Genomic DNA, 20,588 nt, shown 5'->3' on the forward strand with positions numbered 1-20,588 from the left:
CATGTCGTGAAGGGAAATAAATTGTGTAAGTTAAAATTTCATTCTGCAAATGAACACAGTTTTTAATTTTTACAATTCGACCTTTACTCAAGGATTATGTTTAGTAATCAAAATTAATTACCATATAATTATCATTTACCAGTGTAATTACCATATCAATAATGTTTTCTCAGGGTTGCTAAAGAAATTATTGTACTCTTTTGCACCTCTAAAGTCACGTTCTGTATCATATGTACGTCCTGCTCCTTTGGTATAATGACGACTTGCATACGATGAAGACACCTTGTCATAAAATGGAGCGTAAGTGGGGTCTGATTGGTCTGACTGCTCATTATGAAGCTTGGAGAGACTCCTTACAAATATATAAAGGATTGTATCTGTAAGATCTGATTATTTTTCCGAGAGGATTGGTGACAACCAAAGAAATCCAAAACAACTGTTTCATTCTATAAGCAAATTGCTGAATTGTAATAACTTTTCACATGTTACTGCATCAACTAGGGTTGCCACCCATGTCTGATAAAAAACCTGGACATATCGATGACCCGGCCAATTAGTTTGCTCACAAGCCCCCCCCCCATGCTCGTGGGAATTTTCTTGACTCAAAGTTGTCCTGAGGGCAGAAATATTTGTGATTGGTTTAATCTGACAACCAATCGTGAGAGAGGAGAGAACTGCAAAGGCGGGGCCACCATTTCCAAGCTCAACCGTCAAAGTCCCGCGGCCGGGGATGCAAGAGGCAAGAGGACCAGCGTTTCAAAGTAAGTTTGTAAAAACAAAAACGTAATATTCTCGAAAATGGAGCCTTTTATTAAAAAAATAAATGAATATTTAGGGCGTTGTAGTCTAATTTATAAATTTGGCTTTTCTTCATTACTGTTAAGTCTCATCTGGTCCCAGGGCAGAGACTTTTTCCCACAATTTTGTCCTAGAGCATGGTGAATCAACCCTGACATATTGTTAGTAATTATCTTAAGACAAATAGTCTGACTAACGAAACTGAAGAAAGACCATTGCATAAAATAAGCTCACATCTATCTCGGAGGACCATCTCAAATTGAAATGGACAACGGAAATGATAATTGAAATATACGGAGACGAATCTCCGATGTTTTGGGGATTCCCCGGGGGGAGCAAGAGCGGAGTACCGGGCGCACGTTACCCACAGCAGGGAAAGATACACGCGGTCGCTCCGTCGCGGTCTCCGCTGTCGCATCGATACTCTCGTGAGTAATAATGTTTTGATGGCGATTATTATTTGGCGATTATTATTATTTGCTTAATTTTAAACACTGCAAGTTAGCGGGCGCACGTTACCCACAGCAGGGAAAGATACACACGGTCGCGCCGTCGCGGTCTCCGCTGTCGCATCGATACTCTCGTGAGTAACGTTAATAATGTTTTGATGGTGATTATTATTATTATTTGCTTCATTTTAAACACTGCAAGCTAGCGGTCGCACGTTACCCACAGCAGGGAAAGATACACGCGGTCGCGCCGTCGCGGTCTCCGCTGTCGCATCGATACTCTCGTGAGTAACGTTAATAATGTTTTGATGGTGATTATTATTATTATTATTTGCTTCATTTTAAACACTGCAAGCTACTGCCGTTTTAGATTGAGTAACACTTATAATCTTCTAGTTGAATATGAGCTGAAACTTGACAGTTTATTTGTGTCCATGGCAACATAGATTGTAAAGGAAAGTCAGCCAAGGGGTAGCCTACCAGTCTTACGTTTTTGTCTTACTGTAAATTAGACCAGTCTATAATTTTATGCAACTGACTTAAAAAGTAAATACCAGTGGCCGGTTGCATAAACATAGCCATAATGTTTAGAAAGTGTCTTAAGTTCTAGTATGACCTACTATCAGCTAGTCACCGGTTAATTACCGGTCTTAATTTTCGGTATCAATGTAGGCTTATCTACGTTTTTATGTAACTGATTTAAAAAAGCTATGAACCGTTTTGAAGAAAATAAATTGATGTCTAACTTGTAAGACTAGTCTTAGAGGTTTATGCAACCGGCCCCAGTCTTAAAGAAAAAAAATAGACAGGGCAGAAGTAATATTTTGTATGTATTATTTAGTATGTAGTTTTTTAATGTAATTTAATGTAGTTATTAGTTGTAGGGCTGTCACGATATGATATTGTAATTATCGTATCCAAAATAAAAGTTTGTATTTACATTATAAATGTGTGTGTACTGTGTATAATTATATATATATATATATATATATATATATATATATATATATATATATATATATACAGGGTGCGATTTGCCGGGGGGGATGCGTGGGATTTCCCCCTTTCTGGTCAATGTATCCCTGCCTCTGCTTAATTATTTTTATCCCCGGTGGGGATAAATTTATCCCCCTCTCAAAGTGATCAGTGCTACTACACTAGTGGCGAGACGGATCACAAAACTTATCACGGATCCGTGGTTTGATTAAAGTCAATTTTGTTTTAAAATGCGCTACTTTGGCTGGCTCTGATACAGCTGCCGCGCAGCATCTCTGTATTCACCACTCTGAAGACTTGATCAATGTCCCGCCCACGGCGCTATCTGATTGGTTACAGACCAGGTTACATCTCACGAGTAATAGCCTATCAACACTTGCGAGATGGTTATGGAGCTGTGTGTCGAAAAGATGAAATGCAGCATATTCAGCCGCATATTAATAAAGCGGGAATAAAGATCACAATCTGATTATCTGTTTATGATGACAAGCAGAGTTAGTGTCCCAGTCACACCATTGAGAATGGCAGAAGTTACACACATGATAAATGCCGATGAGGCGTTTAGCGAGGCGCGGGCGCGTCCAGTTTGCGCAAATGAGTGACTAACACATAATGCATCTGACTTTTCTATAATTTCACTGTAAATCACTGTAAAGCATCGCGGTGTAAAGTTAATGTTATTACTTTAAAAGCAGCATTAAAACGGTTTCTACTGTAATAGTTTAACTTTGCAATCAATACATTGTTCATATTTATGTTTAAGTTGACACTACATTGTGCCATATAGTTTTGCCATTCAAGATTTAATTATTGCGTGTTTTTTTCGTTGTGCATGATCACAGTTCATATGTGTGGGGAAAAAAAAGCTATTACAGTAAAAATATTGCGTTAGGCTGCTTCATGAGTTAATAAGAAAAAAGATTTTACAATTCCTGCAAATGCAGTGATGAGTTCATGTTCTCATGATTTATTTTATGAATTAAAATGTTTTAAAATGTGCTGTGGACAGAGACGCATTATGTCAAGAATTATAAAAAATCGTCAATAAGCTCATAATTTGTGCTAAAATAGTATAAATCTTTAGTTTTAAAACTATTTTGAAAAGCTGGTTATATTTTTATGTTTCTGCGCAAGTTCAGCAGACAGTGAGGTTCGGGTTTGTTCCGATCAGAGCTCGTGAGCGGAGAGCGCATTTCTGAATATTAGAAATATTTAAATTAGAAAAATATTTTAAAAAATAATAATATTATAATGGATTTTTGTTTAGGTCGGACAATAATTACCAAATTTCTCTCTCATATTGCTCTTCATAACCACTGAAAACAATCAAAAAAGTTAAAACTAGTGGTGGGTACAAAATGACTCATGACGAAATATGGTGGGTACCCACCGTCGCCGAAATCGACGCCTATGAAAACATCCCCCCCTCTGTTTTTTTCACAAATCGCACCCTGTATATATATATATATATATATATACACACACACATGCTTGTATATATTTAAGAAAAAATTGTTATTAGATATACAAAATGTATATTTAAATAAATTATATATTAATCTATAAACATGCATACAAATATTTATACATTTATACATGTATATACATGCAAATATTTCTTAAATATATACACCTTTTGTATATTCACTTGCTAATTGCATGTGTGTCAAGATAATCAAGCTATTATCAGGTAAGCTAGAAAGCTTGTTTAAGTCCATTGCAATAAGCTTTACTGTACTCTTATTAAAACTATTTAGGGCATTGTAGTCTACTATAAATTTGACTTTTCTTAATGACTGTTAGTCTCATCTGGTCCCAGGGCAGAGACTGTTTTCCAAAATTTTGTCCCAGGGCAGGTGAATCCCTCCTGGTCTCAGGGCAGACAGATATTTCTAGATTTTGTCTTTTCCTCATGACTGTTTAATCTTATCTGGTCCCAGGGCAGCTAAATCCCTCCTGGTCTCAGGGCAGAAGTCGTATTTTTCTCTTCTCAGGGCAACATAGTTGGACAAAAGGGAGTCAGCTGTCTTCTCTGGTCTCAGGGCAGAAGTTGTCCCAGGGCAGGTGAATTCCTCCTGGTCTCAGGGCAGAAAGATATTTCTAAATTTTTACTTTTCTTTATGACTGTTTAGTATTATCTGGTCTTAGGGCAGAGACCATTATTTTCCACATTGTCCCAGGGCAGGTGAATCCCTCCTGGTCTCAGGGCAGACAGATATTTCTAGATTTTGTCTTTTCCTCATGACTGTTTAATCTTATCTGGTCCCAGGGCAGCTAATTCCCTCCTGGTCTCAGGGCAGAAGTCGTATTTTTCTCTTCTCAGGGCAACATAGTTGGACAAAAGGGAGTCAGCTGTCTTCTCTGGTCTCAGGGCAGAAGTTGTACCAGGGCAGGTGAATTCCTCCTGGTCTCAGGGCAGACAGATATTTCTAGATTTTGGCTTTTCTTCATGACTGTTTAGTCTCATCTGGTCCCAGGGCAGGTGAATCCCTCCTGGTCTCTTGGCAGAAGTCGTATTTTTCTCTTCTCAGGGCAACTTAGTTGGACAAAGGGGAGTCAGCTGTCTTCTCTGGTCTCAGGGCAGAAGTCATATTTTGTATGTATTATTTAGTATATTAGTAGTAGGGATGTCACAATATGATATTGTGATTATTGTATCCAAAATATAAGTTTGTATTTACATAATAAATGTGTGTGTACTGTGTATAATTATTTTGTATATTTAAAAACACATACATGCAACACATACATGCATGTATATATTTATGAAAAAAATGTATTTAGATAGATATACAAAATTTATAATTATATTAATCTATAAACAGTACATATTCGCAAATATTTCTTAAATATATACACCTTTTGTATATTCACTTGCTAATTGCATGTGTGTCAAGCTAATCAAGCTATAATCAGGTAAGCTAGAAAGCTTGTTTAAGTCCATTGCAATAAGCTTTACTGTACTCTTATTAAAAAATCTATGACTATTTAGGGCATATAGTCTAATTTATAAATTTGGCCTTTCTTCATGATTTCTTCTCAAGGCAACGAAGTTGGACAAAGCTCTGCACTGATCCCAGGCTACCCTGCTCTCTCCATTTAAGTTTTGCCTCAGAAAAGTAAGTATCATAGTCATAGGTTGTCATACAGTAAGTATACAATTTAATGCTTCAGGAGAAATATATGTTTTTAATTTCTGTCTTTTATCTTTGCCTGTAAAGGGAAACGTAACCAAGCCAAATGAACAGTAAGTTATTCAATACTATTTTCCCCCCTAATCTATAATGCTCATTTGCGTCATCTGAATACATAGTGATATAATTTGCATATTTACATCCGACTAGGTAGAGCACATTCCGGTACTTTTTTAGTTGGTGTTTTTAGGACAATTATACACATGGGAAACACAAGGTCCAGGCACTTGAAAAAAAATTTATGTAATAGGCCCATGATGAGGCTGTAGCCTACCAAAAAATTTTGAACTAATGAGAAGTGCTACTGTAACATAAAACATCATTGGCATGGCATTCAACACAACTAGGCTATTTATAAATTGTATAATATGTGGCCCCGACTTGCCTCAACATAGTACATGTGTCTAAAACCTTGCCCATATGCTCTATCTGCCTGTTTCAGCCTAGTGTGACATCACTAACTCACAGACAAGCACTTGAAACAGAGTACTGGAGGGAAGTTAGACTGTGTATTTTGATGGTTATCACAAAAAAAATGTGTGAAACCTAAATATTCAGAAGTCATCAAAAAAGTCGCTAGTCCATAAATGTGATTTTTAGTTGCCAGAGATTATAAAAATCTGGGGGGAAAATAATTTGCTGAATTGCCAACACTACTTTAAAGTAGTTTTCTATGCTACATGTAATAGTTAATTCCATTCCATTTGTGCCTGTTAGCCTAAGTAAGGTGACCTATTTTGAGACTTTTATTTTATTCACCCATGCAGACTTAGAAACACTGAAGTCCCAAGGACTTCATAGTGATGATGTCCTTGGGACAATTGGGCCTTTTAAAATCTATTTGGGCAGTTTGGAGGCCCTTTTAGGCCCTTTCGAAATTCCAGATGAGGTAATTTTCTATTTCTTTAAAAAAATTATCCTCTTTAAATATATATATATATAATATAATATATAAAAATTATGTATTACTTCCCTTAGGTAATGAATGCCTTATTTCTCATCATGAGCAGGGTAACTTATACCTTTTTATAAAACTCACTCACTCACTCACATACATGCATACAAGTCAAATATAGATATAACATGATTTAATAATAATAATAAAACATTTATAATACAACAATAATGACTTAAACCATTTCTTTCCCTCGCTTAGAGCCAGCCTGGGACAGAGGCTATTAATAGTCAGGCTATGGGCCTGATTTTGGAGGGCAGCTCCAGGGCCAGGAGTACTTATTTCTTAAAAGTAAGAGTTATGTAAATGTTTAAGGTTATTGTTCAGTGCTGAAGAACACATTAGGTGTCAAGTTTATTTATGTTTGTTCATGAATGTTTTCTTCTTTTCCTGTCAGAAAAACATTCTTAAAGAAGCCAGTGCCGTCTTCGGGCCCTACTTGGTGGGAGAGTGCCACTGGACCCTCTTTGTATGTTGCTGTTAGGTTATGCAGAGACTATTATTCACATCACACAAGTCATTATTGTTGCTATTGTATTATTCTCATTTGTGTTGTTTGAGCTGTTAGTCCATCACATTTTAAAAGATTGGTTGAAATTCTCCTTCAACCCTTTCTCATATGTTTTCCCATCTTTTGTATAGCATTGCAACTTGAAAGAGGGAACTATAACTTACATTGATTCCTTGGGGGAGCAACCACAGCGTTGCTTCCAAATAATAGAAAATTGGAGGTACACGGTTTTTGTATTGCTCTATAAAATGAGATTTTACAGAAAATCTACAATTTAGCAGAGATTGCCTTCACAATTATTTTGTATAATCTTTCAGCTTATTTGCTGCTAGCAGAGGCTGCCAAGGGCCCTGGAAGCTGATACAGAGGGACCATGACTTGCAAAACGACTCTGTGTCATGTGGAATGTTTGCAATAATGGTACAGCTTGGTAGTTTTCTGCATAATGTTTCTGTTTTCTTTTGAAAATATATGCACCAATAGGATTTTTTGGGCCGATACCGATTTAAACAGGCAACTTCTGGCCGATGCCGATATTAAACACTTGTATACAATACTATACAGTTGGTCTATTAGCTAGTTTATTTCTGCATCAAATTATTTTTACTCAATGGATTGGATCTAATTAACATTCAACTGACCAACATAATAAGAGAGGCACAAATTAAGCTAAAACAAATATACACACCAGAACAATCATTTTAATTAAACAACAGACATGCAACTCATTGCCTTTATGCGGTTAATTAATAAACAATTGGTATCGGCCTTTCTCGTGCTGTTGCCGATATGCAGATGGTTTCAAATTCATCAAAAATCTGCCGATAAATATCGGCGACCGATACATCGGTGCATCACTACTTTAGAGCAATTTTGAATGAAAGTTGCAGATCAAATATTAATGGATTTTGGACATGGACACTGTTCAGCATACGATACAGGAGTCATGATCTTATAATTATTAAATGAGCACAATAATCTTCCCTTTAATACAGTGCAATTTTTTTCACAGTTTGTTGTTCACATTTATTATAAGTTACATTATTTCATTCTGTTGCTCTTTTAGTTTGCAGAAATGGTCCTCCAGGGACAAGAAGGTCACCTCCAATGCCTCCCCATTGCTCAAGAGCGGGAGAGACTTGGGACTTTGTTGATTAACTCCCTTGGTAAGTAGTAGACATTTGTACAGTATGTGTGTTCCTTATTTAGCTCTCCTGGCTACCTTAGTTTAACTTATTACACGGCTCTCTGGAATGCTTGATTCTGATTGGTCAGTTGAGACATTTGCAGGGTCGTTCTTTTCAAATAATAACCGCTCCAAATTAATAACGCATAGCCGGACTACTTACACGAGTGAAATCGCTCCGCGCCAATAAAGATCAATAAAGATTACTGTCTGTTTGGCGCCATCTTGTGACAAACACTCGACAACCACGAAGACACAGACAGCTTACTGAGACTGAACTTGACAAAATAGAGCATGACAGCTACGAAGCCAACACACACAAAAATACAGAATGGGGATTAAAACTTCTCAAAGACTGGCTAGAAGAGAAAAAATGGAGACAGACAAGTATGAAGCAGCGGATCTTAATAAGGTATTACGATCATTTTATGCATCTGTGCAAAGTTTCGCGGAAGGATAAAAATGTTAATTTAAAACAAATATGCCAATAAAATGTTTAAAATTCATATTCATGTCCAGTTTTTTTTCTTATGTGGCAAGTAGCCGTGTAATAAGTGGGATAATGTAGAGGCAGCCGGTAGTTATTGGGAAATAAGCCCCTTCAGTGTGATACAAGACCCTCCGCTTCGCGTCGGGTCCTGATCACACTGTCGGGGCTTATTTCCCAATAACTACCGGCTGCCTCTACATTATCCCTTACTTATTGAAGATTTGGAGTGGTAGCTTTAACTTGTAAATTTCAAGGATGGTCAAGTGTCGTCAAATATTGACGCCATGGGTGTGAGACTGTGTTAGGATGTCATACTTTGAGGTAGGTACATTGTTACTACATCATTTCATGCATAAAATACAACATTTAAGTTTATATTCAAAATCAGATGCTATTTATTAACGATCTTTCTTAGAAGGGTTCTTGGTTCTACGCACATTGAAATAAGCATGCAAAATGAATAATTATTTTCAAGATTATTATTTGGTTTTTGAAACATTATAATAACATTAAAATGACATTAAGAAACATGTTCATTTCTTTTAGATACGAAGACTCTAAGGAGAAAAAAGGCAAGGGTTAATGATCTAAATATACATACTGTTTCTCAACACATTGTATATTTAACTAAATTATTTTTTTCTTTCTTTTCTAGGGAAAAATTGCCAAGCCTAAAAATACAGGTAAGAACAGCCACAGACTGGGACTAATATTAGGTATATTGAGATTCTAGGCAAGTCTGTTTGGTAAGTAGTGCTGATGTATGTAGACAAGCTACAACCAAACCTAGTATAATTGTTTACATACATACAGAGGGAGGAATGGAAGTAAATTTGTACCAATGTTGTTCCAAGACTGGTTCTGCTCTTGATTAACTTAGACACACACTACTCACACACAGTCTTAAATATGGTAGATGGTGATAAGCATTCAAGTCCCTCACAACGTACATACCAGGATCTTTTCAGTAAGCAATTGTGTCTTTGATGTATAAACATCCACATAGCACTTTTAGTCTTTTAGGTAAGAACTACAAACACACAGCCCAACCAAAGATCTTTCATGTAGGCATTTGTTTTTTTGTTTTTGGACAGATAAACCTGTTGGAGAGCACCCATGTGCAGGTAAAAAACATACAGAGAACACACGCACATACACACCTTTTCCTCTGTATATAGATATTTCATTTGAAACTGTTTGTTCCCTGAATGCTGTCCTCTGATTGGTCTTATAGTAGATGGTGACCCTGCACAGGAATCTGAGTCTACAGAGTGTAAACAAGGTAGGAAGATATTGTATTTATGCTCAGCATTCGAGTCACTCACTCACAAATCTTTTCAGTGTAAGCAATTGTGTCTGATGTACTAACTTTGCTGTTAGGAAAGTACAGAAATCTTTCTTTTGAAACCGTTTGTTCCCTGAATGCTGTCCTCTGATTGGTCTTATAGTAGATGGTGACCCTGCACAGGAATCTGAGTCTACAGAGTGTAAACAAGGTAGGAAGATATTGTATTTATGCTCAGCATTCGAGTCACTCACTCACAAATCTTTTCAGTGTAAGCAATTGTGTCTGATGTACTAACTTTGCTGTTAGGAAAGTACAGAAATCTTTCTTTAGAAACTGTTTGTTCCCTGAATGCTGTCCTCTGATTGGTCTTATAGTAGATGGTGACCCTGCACAGGAATCTGAGTCTACAGAGTGTAAACAAGGTAGGAAGATATTGTATTTATGCTCAGCATTCGAGTCACTCACTCACAAATCTTTTCAGTGTAAGCAATTGTGTCTGATGTACTAACTTTGCTGTTAGGAAAGTACAGAAATCTTTCTTTTGAAACCGTTTGTTCCCTGAATGCTGTCCTCTGATTGGTCTTATAGTAGATGGTGACCCTGCACAGGAATCTGAGTCTACAGAGTGTGAACAAAGTAGGAAGATACTGTTTTTTTGGTCAGCATAGTTTTGGGCATGAAATGAGTTGACATTAAAATAAAAACTATATTTTTTCACTTTTACAGCATTATTTGAAGTGGAGAGTGTTCTCCGATTACCTGACGGGACCAAGGCCAAAAGGTAACTTTGTATGTTATTACCATCAATATTTCATACATTTTCATAATTCTTCCTAAGGAATTAATTCTTCCTAAATGCATTACTGTCTGGCCGTGAGAAATTACCTTTTTGGGAGGTACCAACGAACGTAGACAAAAAATGTTTCTGTGTACAAGGGGGGAACGTGATTGGTTCGGTATGTTTTCAAAGTACGGAACTGTGATTGCGCGGGGTCACACTTGCTGTATGAAAGGAAGTAGGTGGGGCTGGTTACCAGGCTATCAAAGTACACAGAAGAAATTTTTCAGCAGAAATTGGTTTCTCTACAGACAATTACTGATTTCCCAAGTTATGATTTAAGACATATTTTCCCATAAATTTAGGTAAACTTATGCTGTAAGGACAGGTGCATATAATATTCCTAAGCCTTTACAAAAGTTCATAACAGCCTCTTACATGGCTCCTCATAACATGGCACACAATTCCTACTTGCAGCACCTTTGCTGTGGAATAAATCTTTAAAACTCCCTAGCTTCCACCTAGATATACTGGGCCTAAGCCATTAAAGGGATAGTTCACCCAAAAATGAAAATTGTGTCATCATTTACTCCCCCTCAAGTTGTTTCAAACCTGTATGAATTTCTTTCTTCTGCTGAACACAAAAGAAGATATTTTTGAAGATTGTCGGTAACCAGACCGTTGATGGATCCTATTGACTTCCATAGTATTTTTTTTCCTACGATGGAAGTCAATGCGCTCTGTTTACAAGTTGCTGTCGGCATGTTTAACGTGTCTGTGCGGTTTGTGACTCATGCCAGGGCTAGCATCGCTAATCATAGCTTACATCAACTTTTACTAGCAGTGATTTTAAATGGATTTCTCCAAATAGCATGACAAAATGTACCTTTCCAGTAGAAACTTTGCGTGGGAAGCCCAACCTGTCCTTTTAGCTCACGCCAGCAGCCAGCATGTGAAATAGTCTCCCATAAACACTCTGGTCTTGTTTCTTTCTTTATAGTCCTTTCTCTTCTTGTCATACAATTCGTAGACACTTTTTCTCTTGCGACCCTCAGACATTTTGAAAAAAAAAAACCAGTGAGAACGCGAGCTTTAATGAATGGTTGAAACCGTAGCACAACACACATACACGTGAAAGTGCGCATGTGCAGAAAGCGAACCTAGATGCGAGCACGTACGATGGTTATACGTCAACATATCATCAGAATGATTGACATCTAGGATGACCAATAACATAGGTGATCCACCCGGAAAACGAAAATCTTCCGCTATACCTTTAAGAAGCTGTTAGGAATAAGTTATTTAAAATCCTTTTTAAGGTGTCATGTATGTGTTCTCCTGTTCCTTTTGTTACCTACTAACATTTCTACAAGGTAGAAGATGGTTTTAACTCTATATGCCTGCTTAAAATCTCCACTGATATTGCAGATATAAAGTGACTAGGGAGGAACTGGTTAGAAGGTGTGGGCCACCAGAGGGCTTTTCACCCAATGCTCTGGTGGCCTACTTAAGGAAAGGCAAGAGCCAGAAAGAGGCGCTCATGGCCAAGTTGCACGACTCACAGGTGGAGCCAGGACCACGAATCAGGCTGTCAACAAGTGTCAGCAAGTTGTGTGAAGGTAACTGAGGTTTAGACGTTAAGAACATGTGCGAGAGTTGAAGGGCAGTGAACCACCCGTCACTTCACACAGCTGACATAAGAATCTTTTCTATATAGTCTGGCTAGGTGGATATCTTTGTAACCATTACAATTTTGGTAATTTTGCACTATTTTGGGAGGATTTGAAGGCATTGAAATTGGTTCCCGTTACGCACAATACAAACACATTGCCAGAAATAACTATTCTGCATGACATTAGGCAGTGATTTTTTTTACCTTGAGTACCACCTCAGAAAATATTTGGCTTTTCCAATACCACCATCTTACACTATACAGCAGTATGGCATGCAATCAGTGTGAAATTGCAACCTCACTGTGATGTCAAACTATAAGAATGAATAAGACAATAAGCAAAATAATTTTTAATTCTTTTAATAATAAAATAAAATTTAATAAAATAAAGTTAAACAATTATTTATTGTGATTATTGCATCATTGACGTATTCACTTAGAATTTGCCACCAACACGGATGCACATAAATTATTAAATGATCTAAATGTTTTTGGTTGCAGAAAACAGTGAGATAGGAGGTTGGGTAAACATCTTTTGTGTATAGCTCTCGTTATCGTGTCTTATGTCTCTAAGATATTAGCCCACTTAAATGAAGATGAAGATTATAGGATGGGTAGGCTCAGGAAGAATCCACCTTGCCTTTGTCTTACTGAGAGGTCTTGAATTAACAGGACTTTTCTCTTCTCCAAGTAACATTAGGCTGTAATTATGACATTTTCATAGATCTTATCAACTAGGCGGACATATCAAGTGGCATCATCAAGGCACTTTCACATGTTGATCAGAACTTGTTTGGAATGACTGCATCTTGTTTCTGTCCTTAACAGTCTATACTCCATTCTTAGTTTGACAAAAAATATAGTTTTTTGTATTCTCTTGCACTATGCTTTTGTAGAAGAATGTCTGGCCCTTGCAGAGGATTTAAATTACATGGGTTTTAAATACCTACCAATTCAAAAAATTGGCCAGGCTTGCCTGGAGGAGGACCATCTTGAGGCCATCGTCAAGGCCCAACACTGCAGGTTCATTGATCTATTGTTACCAATTCCAGTATGCACAATTAAATAGGGCTTAGATCTATGCAGTATTGTATTACAACACCTCTACCACTGTTCTTTATGTCAATAACGTTTTCAACTCTTTTGCAGGCAGACACTAACAAGGATAAAGACAGCGATGGAGGCCAACTGGTCCGATTACAATCTTGCTACGCATGGCCTTGGGCCAGAAATTTTGAAGGGTGCGTTTTCTTTAATTGATGCGTGCCTGGTCGAGGCAGAGAACCTCCACTGCTTCCAGAAGTAAATAAAACATCTCAATTTTAAAGTGGTATCAGCATTTATGGGTAGCCTTGACAAAGGAATAGCCTCAGATTGTTTACTGAATAAACCACTTTGCACAATATAGATGTGATTTAACCCATGTGTTGAAAAATCAGTTTTTGACCCGATTTCAATTTTTGTTTCATATCAGAAAATATGGGATGTCAAAAATAAGTGCTGTAAATGTGTAAAATAAAAAATTTACAATTTAAAATGTTGGAAAAAACAAAAACAAACTCTGGCGTCAAAGTGTTTTTTTTTTCAAGGTAGACGGGAAGACAACATAAGGGTGAAAATATAATTTGCCAAATAAATGTTATGTTTGACCATAAGAATGTATCTGAGAATGTATCAAAGCATTAAAGTTATAAAGTTATTTTCTTTATTTGTAATTGTGAGTACATATATTTTTATTTGGGATCAATACTTTTACTAAATTACAGGACCTGTGTACTTCACCACTGCTGGTATAATTTACATTTCACATTGGTAAAACACTACTATTGCTTGTGCCATTAATGTAAGTAGTCTATATATTTCCCAAAACTTCATAAAGCTTTGATTTAATTATCAGTATTTTATTTACCTTATGAACTACCAAGAAAATTAATCAACCAATCAAGACGGGCACTTTCACATGCAAACAGTGGCACCTCCAGAAAAACAGAATTAAGTGCTTCTTGCTCTTCTTTTGTTTTTAAAGTTCTCAACTACTGCTCTCTGCAGTCTACCTTTTTTAATTTTTTTACGGTAACCATGTAAAGGGGTAATTTTTCTTTTTCTGGACACAGCAGTGAATTTTCCAAAAGCCAGCTTGTGTGCTCTTTGGATGGTATTGTAAAGTTCAGGGGTATGTTCAAATGCTTCGGACTTGCTCCACTCTAGTAGGTCTAATAACATGGACTGTATGGGAGGATTATGGGAGGCTTCAGAAACGTGTGCATTATCGTCGGGGTCTGTGAGAATGTCTTGAGGCTTGAGGACATGTGTGACATGTATGCAAACACATCTTTCTCCAAAACTATTAGCTATGCATGTGCACAAAGTCGGAGTTTTCCTATTCACAATACTCATAGTCCCATCACTACTGAAGATGGTTATTTCATCTTCAGTCTGCTGGTAGAGACGGAGGCTGATGATTTCTAACGCTTTAGTATTCCACATTTTTTCAATGTCAATACCTCTCCTGTCTACCTCCATCTTCACCAAGAGAAGATGTTTGCATAGGTTTCCCATCCGGAAATTGGTGCATTCACACGTGAAGTGTAACAAGTTAACTTTGTAGGCTGTGTTGGTTGATTGTGACGGCACAGAGCACTGCCCCGCTTCTATGTCCAAATCTTTGCCCATGCCATTTTTAAATAGCAGCGCAGCAGCCTGGTGAGCAGCAGAGGTGGATAATGTCAGTCGTCCTGCTTCGCTGAGGCCATCCATGTAGCTGCAGTAATGAAAAACAATACACAAATTTGGAATTACAGTAAAATAGTAGCCTTTAGATTTTAGCTAAATGAAAGTTTCATTGTGTAGTCATTGCCATGGTGATTGTTTTTTAATGCAACAGCTCCATAAAAAAAAAAATCACTGTTAAGACTGAGAGAGTGGCAAACTTCATAAAAGTAGCTATGCGTCTCATTTTATTTTATTCTATAACAGGCTGAAATAGCCATTTGGCAACATCCACATTCCCTGTTAGAGACATTACTAACCTGTAATACTTTTCTACATCTCCACATAGCAAGAGCAGAAGTTGGTCGACTCTTCGGTTTGCCTGGCCTCGCAGAAACTGGTATTTCAATGTAAGGAAGAATCTTTAAGACAGAAAGGCATGAAAACCGTGAAAAGCTTGAACAATAGACTTTATGTCAAGCTGCACTACTTCCTGAACTTCAGCCTACTCCTTTGTTTCCTGTCTGTCATTATTGGACAAACTGATTAATCCAGGTGTGCCAGACCTATGTAGTAACAGCAACACTAAACAGACACACCTGGATTAATCAGTTTGTCCAATAATGATAGACAGGAAACAAAGGAGCAGGCTGAAGTTCAGGAAGTAGTGCAGCTGGGTATAAAGCCCATTACAAATCTGACACCCACCATACCATTGGCTTCCTATTAAATTGGGAGAAAATAATTGACATAATTGAAAGCTGCATTAACTGCTGATTTGGGGAATATGGGTTTTTCAGCTTGTGGTAAACTTTGCCTCCCAATAGTCAGGCCACGAGGTGAGCCGACCTTGTGGTAAAATGTAACGTTCAGGGCATAGTAAGTCAGTGTTCAGTTCAGTATGTGGTATTTAGTAGGCCCATGCCATTTTGAGAACAGCTAGAGACTGGCACTGTATTTGCATGCATAATTTTAGCAACATGATCCCAGCTAACAGAAAAAAGTTCTAAGAACGTTCCCTGAAAGTTCCCAAGGTTCCCAAAAACGTTCTGCCAACGGAAAAAGTGTCCAGTTTTCTTGACGTTCTAAGAACGTTTTTGTGTTGTCTCAACGTTAGAGGAATGTTACATTTTACCATTTTTAAACATTATGACAATGTCATGTTTTAATGTTCACACAATGTTTAAAATAACAACTGTTTATTATATTGACTTGTTTGACTGTTATGTAAATTATAGAGAAACATTGCATTCTATTATTTTATAAAACATTATTTCTGAATGTTCAGTAAATATATTGTTGTAGAAAACACAATTCACTTATTAGGTTTAGATGTTGATGTTTTGTTTAGTTTTAAGTCACCGTTATTGTGATTAGTGTTTGTTTTAGTTGGACACTTGACTTTTTGCTTGCTAGTTTTTCCCTGGTTGTGTTAACACATCACATTTGTTATGAACATGTAAAGTTAATAGTGTAATTCTGTGGTAGTTGGTACATAATGGTAAAGATCATCACCTAATTAATTTACTGATCAAAAGTTTATTTTCTGTCAATGATGTAAATGAGATCCACCTCTTTCGCAGCAGTTTGTTATTAAGGAGTTTTAGAAACTTTGGACAAAAAATATCTGCTGTATAATTGGGACGCACAAACATCAAGAATCACAGTATGAATCTCAACCATGGGGACAAATAAATGAAAACTTATCATGGGTATCAACAACTTTTTCCCAACATGCACTGCAGCATGGATAAATAATGATTTTTTTACAATTTTATTTGTCATCATGGTTGAGATTCATACTGTGATTCTTGAGGTTTGTGTGTCCCAATTATACAGCAGATATTTTTGTCCAAAGTTTCTAAAACTCCTTAATAACAAACTGCTGTGAAAGAGGTGGATCTCATTTACATCATTGACAGAAAATACACTTTTGATCAGTAAATTAATTAGGTGATGATCTTTACCATTATGTACCAACTACCACAGAATTACACTATTAACTTTACATGTTCATAACAAATGTGGTGTATTAGCACAAAGTTAACATAACCAGGGAAAAAACAAGCAAGCAAAAAGTCAAGAGTCCAACACTAATCACAATAATGGTGACTTAAAATTTACCAAAACATCAACATCTAAGCCTAATAAGTGAATTGTGTTTTCTACAGCAATATATTTACTGAACATTCAGAAATAATGTTTTATAAAATAATAAAATGCAATGTTTCTCTATAATTTACATAATAGTCAAACCTGTCAATATAACAAACAGTTTTTGTTTTAAACATTGTGTGAACATTAAAACATGACATTGTCATAACGTTTAAAAATGGTAAAATGTAACATTACTCTAACGTTGAGACAACACAAAAACGTTCTTAGAACGTCAAGAAAACTGGACACTTTTTCCGTTGGCAGAACTTTTTGGGAACCTTGGGAACTTTTAGGGAACGTTCTTAGAACTTTTTTCTGTTAGCTGGAGCAACACCTTGATGTTTTAAGCAAATAATTTGAAATATTTTATTATTTGAAATATTATTGGCAAATGTAAGTAAAATACCTTTCAGCCTTGTTGTTTGTCTCACTGCTACAGTGATAGAACGTTCTTCCAAAGTTTACCCCGCATAAGTAAACCAATTTGTCTTCAGATAAGTTGTTACATGGGGACTATCCAAAAAGTTGTCGATCTCACTGCATTTCTTGGCAGATACATTGAGAAACTCTTCCTCCTTAGGGTAAAACATTTAATCTGAGATATACAAACATTAAAAAGCATAAATAATTGTAAACGCACTAATATGTAGACTACAGAATGCATAAATTGGTCAGGACCACTTAGTTGCACTGGGGTTATGAATGTTAAAAATATAAATATAGTACCGTCAGGCATGCTTTCATTGATGCCATTGCATGAATGACCACATTTCTTTGTTCAGGTGTCAGGTGACCTCCATCTGTCTTCACAAGCCACCGGTTAACAGCCTATAACAGCATAAATTGCTTCAGATGCACATTAGGTTATATTATTTCACCCTGTCACATAGGAGTTAGTCTCCATTGCTTGGCCAAAAGGGAGTTTATGTTATTGTACTGCAATGTAACTGTATATATCCCAAATTTTCACCAGAAAGCTCAGGTATGTACAATGTAAGTAGAATTCGGGATTTTAAATAGGCATACTGTGAACTATAAGTATTTGTCACAACCACCTGCAGTTACATTACAGACCACTAGTTGATTGCCCTTAAATATACACTACAGTTAAAGATAACACTTGTTTACACACACACACACACACACACACACACACACACACACACGTTTAAAGAACGCTGTTGAAAACAGCACACTGTGCCAAAAATCCTTAGATAGTACTTGTACCTGCTCAGTTGACCTTTCCTGTTAGTTTGTCAATGTCAACTGCATAACATCGTAGATAAAATGTCACAAATAGCGATGTTGTATATTCATTGACTTACCTGAAGCACATGGAACCAACAAAGGAGAAGCTTTGCCTTTGGGAAAACGCTTTTAATAGCGTTAAGCACTCTCAAGTCACGGTCCATCATCACTGACCTGTAACATTGAAACAAGGAAAATAAAAAAAAGAGGAAAAAGTTGCACTACACCCAAAAACATTAATTAGACAGAGTGTATTGTATACAGTGTAAACATTGTATCAAGATATTTAGAATAGAATGTTACGAAACTAGTGAGATCCAAAATGCAAAAGCTGTAGCTCAGTGCAGTACTTTCAGATTCAAACATGCCTATTTCCTGTAGTTCCAATGACAAAGAAAAGAATAAATACATCATAAAGAAAAATAATGCTAATAATGCTATATGTGACTGACCTTGGATAGAAGCCTGGGTTACTCAATTGAAGCTTCTGTAAGCAGAGGCTTACGGTTGCAGTAGTTTCCTTGCTCAGGATAAAATAGGCAAATGGCACGCCTCTTCCAGTTTTGTTTATCAATAACAGTGCATAAAATGCATACCCGTAGGCTGTTATGCCTTTGTATGAAGCATCCATGAAAACCATTGGATGGGGGTTCTCTTGCAAAAGTTGTTTTTGAAATGGTGTTTGTACAACTAAAATGAATGGTTCTTCATTGTGAAGTGGCTGATAAAAACAGATGTTGTCTCTGAGTACAAAATAATTATACACAGTACACACACATTTATTATGTAAATACAAACTTTTATTTTGGATGTGATAATCGCAATATCATTTCGTGACAGCCCTACTACTAATATACTAAATAATACATTAAAAATATGACTTCTGCCCTGAGACCAGAGAAGACAGCTGACTCCCTTTTGTCCAACTATGTTGCCCTGAGAAGAGAAAAATACGACTTCTCCCCTGAGACCAGGAGGGACTTAGCTGCCCTGGGACCAGATAAGATTAAACAGTCATGAGGAAAAGACAAAATCTAGAAATATCTGTCTGCCCTGAGACCAGGAGGGATTCACCTGCCCTGGGACAATGTGAAAAATAATGGTCTCTGCCCTAAGACCAGATAATACTAAACAGTCATAAAGAAAAGTCAAAATCTAGAAATATCTGTCTGCCCTGAGACCAGGAGGAATTTACCTGCCCTGGGACAATGTGAAAAATAATGGTCTCTGCCCTAAGACCAGATAATACTAAGCAATCAATCATAAAGAAAAGTAAAAATTTAGAAATATCTGTCTGCCCTGAGACCAGGAGGAATTCACCTGCCCTGGGACAACTTCTGCCCTGAGACCAGAGAAGACAGCTGACTCCCTTTTGTCCAACTATGTTGCCCTGAGAAGAGAAAAATACGACTTCTGCCCTGAGACCAGGAGGGACTTAGCTGCCCTGGGACCAGATCAGATTAAACAGTCATGAGGAAAAGACAAAATCTAGAAATATCTGTCTGCCCTGAGACCAGGAGGGATTCACCTGCCCTGGGACAATGTGAAAAATAATGGTCTCTGCCCTAAGACCAGATAATACTAAACAGTCATAAAGAAAAGTCAAAATCTAGAAATATCTGTCTGCCCTGAGACCAGGAGGAATTTACCTGCCCTGGGACAATGTGAAAAATAATGGTCTCTGCCCTAAGACCAGATAATACTAAGCAATCAATCATAAAGAAAAGTAAAAATTTAGAAATATCTGTCTGCCCTGAGACCAGGAGGAATTCACCTGCCTTGGGACAACTTCTGCCCTGAGACCAGAGAAGACAGCAGACTCCCTTTTGTCCAACTATGTTGCCCTGAGAAGAGAAAAATACGACTTCTGCCCTGAGACCAGGAGGGACTTAGCTGCCCTGGGACCATATAAGATTAAAGAGTCATAAAGACAAAATCTAGAAATATCTGTCTGCCCTGAGACCAGGAGGAATTCACCTGCCCTGGGACAACTTCTGCCCTGAGACCAGAGAAGACAGCAGACTCCCTTTTGTCCAACTATGTTGCCCTGAGAAGAGAAAAATACGACTTCTGCCCTGAGACCAGGAGGGACTTAGCTGCCCTGGGACCATATAAGATTAAAGAGTCATAAAGACAAAATCTAGAAATATCTGTCTG

General features: G+C 37.1%; 1 protein-coding gene across 10 annotated transcripts; it reads left to right on the forward strand.

Annotated features, from left to right (window-relative positions):
* Positions 1–4,822: 4,822 nt before the first annotated feature.
* LOC129431288 (uncharacterized) lies at positions 4,823–14,032 on the forward strand. Of its 10 annotated transcripts, none has more exons than XM_073873825.1 (20): positions 4,823–5,362; positions 5,465–5,490; positions 6,205–6,326; positions 6,416–6,448; positions 6,594–6,683; positions 6,790–6,861; positions 7,035–7,123; positions 7,221–7,323; positions 7,970–8,069; positions 9,126–9,151; positions 9,235–9,262; positions 9,674–9,703; positions 9,814–9,861; positions 10,028–10,075; positions 10,242–10,289; positions 10,456–10,503; positions 10,594–10,648; positions 12,074–12,264; positions 13,214–13,368; positions 13,467–14,032. In XM_073873825.1, exons 2-20 carry the CDS (start codon positions 5,484–5,486, stop codon positions 13,575–13,577), a joined length of 1,404 nt encoding a protein of 467 aa, XP_073729926.1. In that variant the 5' UTR covers positions 4,823–5,362; positions 5,465–5,483; the 3' UTR covers positions 13,578–14,032. The 10 variants fall into 10 exon arrangements, with proteins under 10 accessions (XP_073729926.1, XP_073729934.1, XP_073729930.1 ...); XM_073873824.1 differs by having other exon boundaries at positions 5,015–5,362; positions 10,459–10,503; positions 13,214–13,340; XM_073873823.1 differs by having other exon boundaries at positions 5,033–5,362; positions 13,214–13,340.
* Positions 14,033–20,588: the final 6,556 nt, after the last annotated feature.

This window comes from Misgurnus anguillicaudatus, chromosome 12 (assembly GCF_027580225.2).
Source record: "Misgurnus anguillicaudatus chromosome 12, ASM2758022v2, whole genome shotgun sequence".
NCBI lineage: Eukaryota > Metazoa > Chordata > Actinopteri > Cypriniformes > Cobitidae > Misgurnus > Misgurnus anguillicaudatus.